Source organism: Asparagus officinalis, chromosome 5, assembly GCF_001876935.1.
Source record: "Asparagus officinalis chromosome 5, Aspof.V1, whole genome shotgun sequence".
Lineage (NCBI taxonomy): Eukaryota > Viridiplantae > Streptophyta > Magnoliopsida > Asparagales > Asparagaceae > Asparagus > Asparagus officinalis.
In genome coordinates this window covers 95,933,179-95,939,475 of record NC_033798.1, presented here as the reverse complement: position 1 = coordinate 95,939,475, position 6,297 = coordinate 95,933,179, and the positions used below count along the sequence as shown (strand labels likewise).

At 41.0% G+C, this 6,297-nt stretch overlaps 1 protein-coding gene across 1 annotated transcript; it reads right to left on the bottom strand.

Moving 5' to 3' along the window:
* LOC109842209 lies at positions 3,268–3,979 on the bottom strand. Its single transcript, XM_020411115.1, has 2 exons — positions 3,903–3,979; positions 3,268–3,742 (listed from the first exon to the last, which is right to left on the bottom strand). Exons 1-2 carry the CDS (start codon positions 3,977–3,979, stop codon positions 3,268–3,270), a joined length of 552 nt encoding a protein of 183 aa, XP_020266704.1.

Sequence of the window (6,297 nt, the reverse complement as noted above, 5' to 3'; positions counted from 1 at the left end):
AAAGATTAATAATACGAGAAGAGCACGTTGAGGGAATAATCCAGACAAGGAAACCCTCACGTACACATCTCATACCATTAATCCCAAGATATGAAACATAAACGATATTTATACTTAACAATCTAAAATGCGAATACTCTCACTTAACCCCTAATTAAACGGAACTAGTACGTTGGGCAAAAAATCCAAACAAGGGATCTCCCATGTATATATCATTTGTTCTGAATGATTAGGAGTTAAGTGTTAATATCCTCATTCCAACGTTAAATATAAATGTGGCTATACAAATAATCATGAACACAAAAAATCATAGTTTACATTTTACCTGCTCAAACAGGTGTGGATAGTCGCGATACATATCTTCATCGTGCTCCTAAGAAGCCTCCTCATCTCCTTTCCGGTTTCATTAAACCTTCACTAAAGGGATCATCTTATTTCTAAGCTTCTTGTCCTCTTTAGCAAGAATGCGAACTGGGATCTCAATGGTAGACAAATCAGACTGAAGCTCAGTCTCTGGCGCGTCTAGCACTTTTTGCTGCTCATCGTCGCATAAACGCTTCTTGAGCATCAAAACATGAAATACATCGTGTATACTCGACATCAATGCTAGAAGATCTAGTCGATACGAAACGGCTACAACATGGTCCACAATCCAGAACGGACCAATATATCTCGGGCAAGTTTTCCCCGTCTACGAAATCGCTGAACTACCTTCATAGGTGACACCTTCAACAAGACAAAATCTCTAACCTGGAACTCCAAAGGTCGTTATCTCTGGTCTCTATAGCTCTTTTGCCGACTTTGGGCCAAGTAGTAAGCTGTCCTCACGAGCTCCGTGCCAAGTAGTAAGCTGTCCTCCGACTCTGCCCAACAAATAGGAGATCTACAATACCTCCCATACAATGCTTCATAAGGAGCCATGCCTATCGTTGATTTGATAACTGTTGTTATATGAAAATTCAACCAATGGAATATGGTCCTCCCAACTGCCCTAGAAATCAATAACACATGCCCGCAACATATCCTTCAACACTTGATTAACTCTCACTGTTTGGCCATCTGTTTACTGATGGAAAACACTACTATACGATAGCTGACTGACGAAAGAATTCTGGAAACTCTTCAAGAAATGCGAAATGAAAACTGAGCCTAGATCCGAAACAATCATCTTCGGAACTCCATGCAATCGAACTATCTCCCGCATGAAAATTCTTGCATAAGTCTCCGTCGTGTATGACGTCTTAACTGGCAAGAAGTGCGTCGACTTTGTCAACCGATCAACTATCACCCAAATAGAATCATTCCCCTTGTTGGACCTCGGCAATCCTACAATAAAATCCATCGAAATATCTACCCACTTCCACTTTGGAATGGGTAAAGGCTGTAGGGTTCCTGGGGGGGTCTCTGATGTTCTGCATTCATTTGCTGACAGGTAAAGCACTTAGCTACATACTCTGTATCCCTACACATGTCACTCCACCAAAAATGCCTCTTCATGTCTTTGTACATTTTGGTTGTGCCTGGATGCACTGTGTACTTGGTGCAATGTGTCTCGTCAAATAAATCCTTCTTCAACTGTAGATTATCCGGCACCACTAGTCGGTCTTTCATTCGAAGACCTTCATCTTCTCCAATGGTTCAATCAGCTTTGGGCTTTTTGGAAATCTCTCATTTTTGGGTTTGAATCTAATAGTCTCCTAACTAGGCGTTGATCACCCTATCAGTCCATGATAGCTGCACGGCTAAAGCTCCAAAAAATACACTGTTTCCGCCAATCTCTAGCCTAAAATCATACTGGCTGAGGGTGAGAAGATCTCGATACAACAAATACCTCAAAGCTGCAAGCCCGTGACGACGCTTCCTACTCAACGCGTCCACTATGACGTTTGCCTTCTTGGGATGGTACTGAAGCGCGAATTCGTAATCTTTAATGAACTCTACCCATCGTCGTTGCCTCTGGTTGAGTTTTTTTTGGGAGAAAAGATACTTCAGACTCTGATGATCAGTGAATAACTCGAACTGGACCTTATAAAGATAGTTTCTCAATGTCTTCAGTGCGAAGACCATTGCTGCTAACTCCAAGTCATGTGTGAGATAGTTCTGCTCGAGTCATCAACTGCCATGAGATGTAAACCACTACTCTCCGGGTCTGCATCAAAACGCCTCCTAAACCTGATAAAGATGCATCCGTATAGACAACAAACATCTTATCATTGTTCGGAATGATCAACACCGGTGTTGTAGTCAACTTGGTCTCCAAAGTCTCAAAGGCCTTCTGGCACTCCAGGCTCCAAACAAACTGTCGGTGTTGTAGTCAACTTGGTCTCCAAAGTCTCAAAGGCCTTCTGGCACTCCAGGCTCCAAACAAACTGAACGCCCTTCTTCGTAAGGTGTATCAGCGGTCTCAAAGGCCTTCTGGCACTCCAGGCTCCAAACAAACTGAACGCCCTTCTTCGTAAGGTGTATCAGCGGGGTAGCAATCTTCGAGAAGTTTTGGATGAACTTCCTATAATAGCCGGCCAAACCTAAGAAGCTACGAATCTTTGTAACGGTCTTCGGCGGCTCCCAGTTAAGTACTGTCTCCACCTTGGTTGGATCAACTGCAATACCCTCCTTGTTGATAACATAGCCCAAAAATCTAACTTCTGATAGCCAAAACTCATATTTGTTGAATTTAGCATACAACTGGTGCTCCCACAAAGTCTGCAACGCCAGTCGAAGTGCTGCTCATGCTCGGCCTCCGATCTCGAATAAATGAGGATGTCATCGATAAACACGATCACAAATTGATCCAAGTATGGACGAAAAACCAGGTTCATCAAATCCATGAATACCGCGGGCGTATTGGTCAGCCCAAATAGCATGACAAGAAACTCAAAAGACTCATATCGAGTCAGAAAGATGGTCTTGGGAAAATCTATCTTTCGAACCCGCAACTGATGATAACCAAAACGAAGATCAATCTTTGAGAAACAATGCGCTCCCTGTAACTGGTCAAATAAGTCATCAATCCTTGATAGTGGGAACCTGTTCTGGATGGTGACCTTATTCAACTCGCGATAATCTATACACAAATGCATACTGTCGTCCTTCTTCTTCACGAAGAGGACTAGTGCTCCCCACGAAGAATGACTCTGGCGAATAAAACCCTGAGATAAAAGCTCACCTAACTGAATCTGTAGCTCCCTCATCTCAGCAAGTGCCATACTGAGATAAAAGCTCACCTAACTGAATCTGTAGCTCCCTCATCTCAGCAAGTGCCATACGCTAAGGTGCACGGGAGATCGGTGATGTGTCCGACTGCAGCTCGATGCAAAACTCAACCTCTCTCACTGGAGGCAATCCATGTGTATCTCGAAAAACATTTTGATACTCTGAGATGACTCTAGTCTCGCTCAAATCTGCACCCTGATCTCGAAACAACACCTCCTTGTCATATGCCAGAAATGACTCCGTAAACGGGTTGCCTTGTGAGGTTGCTACAACTAATTCGGTCATATCGGACGCTAGCAAACTAACTATTTTCGCAAAACAGTCGATACTGATGTGGTAGGAAGATAACCAATTTATATCAAGAATCACATCGAATTCAGACATACACAGGATGATCAAATCGACTATGAACTTAGACTCATCTAAGCCGATAACATATCTCCTACAAATGCTCTCTAATAGGGATGCATCTCCTAAAGGAATAGAAACTGACAAAAGAATGTCTAGGGGATGTATAACTAACTGAAGTCTATCCATGAGAACATAAATAAATAAAAAGGAATGTGGAACTCCTGAATCAAAGAGATACGAGTGGGGAAGGAGTTATGAGAACATAAATAAATAAAAAGGAATGTGGAACTCCTGAATCAAAGAGATACGAGTGGGGAAGGAGTTCACAAGGAACGTACCTTCCATTACGGCTGTGGAACTCCTGAATCAAAGAGATACGAGTGGGGAAGGAGTTCACAAGGAACGTACCTTCCATTACGGCTCCGTTCGCATCATGATCACGCTGTACGACTGCATATGCTCTGCCCGATGCTGCAGAATGCTGTGCTGAAGGATCTGCGGCATACGGGATTATCTATCCCCGAGGAATCTCCTAGATGGCACAGACCTATCTATTGAGTCCTCTTGTTTTGATGATGCTTTAACAAACAATTTACCACTGATCTTGTTTTCAGTATCTTGTTTAGTGTTGTTTTAGCATATACAGGTATATACAAGAATTTGACATACAACTCATTTATTGAAGCCATGCACATCTCTAGTCAATTCAAGCCCAGGCTTCAGAAGAATTCTTCTTGGTATACTTAGTATAGGTTTATATATTGTGTGACATTCTATGAGCTCAAATACACACACATACATCATTTATGAATTTTTCATTAAAACAAAGGTTTTTATGCAAAATACATTCAAATATGTTTTTGGTCATATAAACTATGTTAATATCCTTTACTATGCCCATATAAAGTATATACAAGTTTTCATTTGTTGATTTGAACCAAAATGACAAAAAACAACATGTTTTGAAAAACATGTATTTTAGCCTTTTTGCATATTCAAATGTTTTTACAAATGGGAAGAGCTATTTGAAAAATTCCTTTTCCAACATGTTCATATTCATGTTCATAATCTTTCCCCAAAGTTTTACATTTTTTTAAAATTATTTGTTATTTTTAATAGAGCTTCAAAAATCATCTTCAGAACTGATTCTGGCAGATTTCTTGTGATCAGTCGACTGATGTGTCGACTGAAAAATATGGCTGGAATCTTCATTTAGCCTCTGCTCCATTTTAGTCGACTGATGTGTCGACTGACCATGTCAGTCGACTGATAAGTTTTCATCAGTCGACTGAAAAGCTGGCATTTGAACTTAACGACCAGCTCATCAGTCGACTGGCGCCGCCCGTCAGTCGACTGATAAGCTCTCCAATAGCTAGTTCTGAGAAAAATATGGTTCTTGATTTTTGGGATATTTTGCTGGTCTTCATTGGGTTTTGTGCACTGTTTTCTCTTCCTATATAAACCCTCCAATGTCTTCTTCAGCAAATGCAGTTTTTCATGTGTTTTTAACAAAAGTTTAAAAGATTATCAAAGTTTGTTTAAGAGTTTTAGTTTGGTTTAACAAGAGGTGGCTTGCTCTTCAAATTGAGGAATTCATCCTCAATCTTCTTCAACCTCTCTTGTGTTTTATAGAGAAGTTTTCTAACTCTATTCTCTAGCAATTTGTTCGTGATTATTTATACATTATTATTGCTAGTTTGTTGATTGAGTTAGATTTCATTTATTCTCTTTTATCACACTTATCCACATTTGAGCTTATAGTGTTTCATATAATATATTGTTGGATAGTAGTGTGTGATTTAGTGATATTAGGATTCATTGAGTTCTCATCAATTGTAGAGAACATCCATTACTGTAATTGTGCTTATTGTGAGGTTCATTTTGTAATCCACTTGTACACCGAGAGAAGTGTGTGGCGAGAGTCAGGGATCGTCCCAAGAGGAGTAGCGTCGGTTGACGAACCTAGGGAGAGGTTGTATCCGAGCACTTGAGGGAGACACGTCTAGTTCCAACACTTAGTGGGTGTAGAGTGGGATTGCAAGAGTGTTGATTGTAAAGTTTTCGGTTAGCTAGAAAACCGAGTGTGAGGTGTAAACGTTATTCGGGTAAGCGTAGAAAACCCGGTTGTGATAGTGGATTTCTCCCCGGGAGTGGGGAGCGGAGACGTAGGACGGAAGGTCCGAACTCGTGATCATATTGTGTGTTTGTATTGTTTATTTGTACACTATCACTCTTGTTTTGTTTATGTCTATTTCACCCTTGTGTTAAGTTGTATATCCTCGCATATATCATATAGTATATCTCATTGCTAGAATATATCACCTTAGTTATATTGCTTATATCACATTATATATCTATCTTGCAAGAATAATTTATTAATAAGTTTTTAATTGGCATAAAATCGGATTAGATTAGCATAAGACCCTAATCACCCCCCTCTAGGGTCTAACACTATCTTGCTGGCCCCTCAATCCTCGGAACAATTGGCAATGCCTCTAATCTTAGCTGTTATCCCTGGCCTCGGCCCTGTCCGTGGTTCAGCTGCTATTGACTATGAATCTTACCCTGCTGGCCTCCTGCTAGCGCACTGCGGCACTTTGCAGCTTTGTGTCCAAACTTGTGATAGTGAAAACAAGTGCCATGAAACCTGCGTTGATGCGCCTTCTGATCCTGCTGAGGTTCCTTCTTATGACGACCTTGCTGTTGTGAACCATTTCCTTACTGTTGGGGTCC

Bases quoted from the DNA above. Each gene is read 5' to 3' on its own strand.
- LOC109842209 (XM_020411115.1), bottom strand. From the start codon at position 3,979: ATGGAAGGTACGTTCCTTGTGAACTCCTTCCCCACTCGTATCTCTTTG. The intron at 3,743-3,902 runs GTACGTTCCTTG...TCTCATGGATAG, and splicing joins TTCCACAGCCGTAATGGAAG to ACTTCAGTTAGTTATACATC.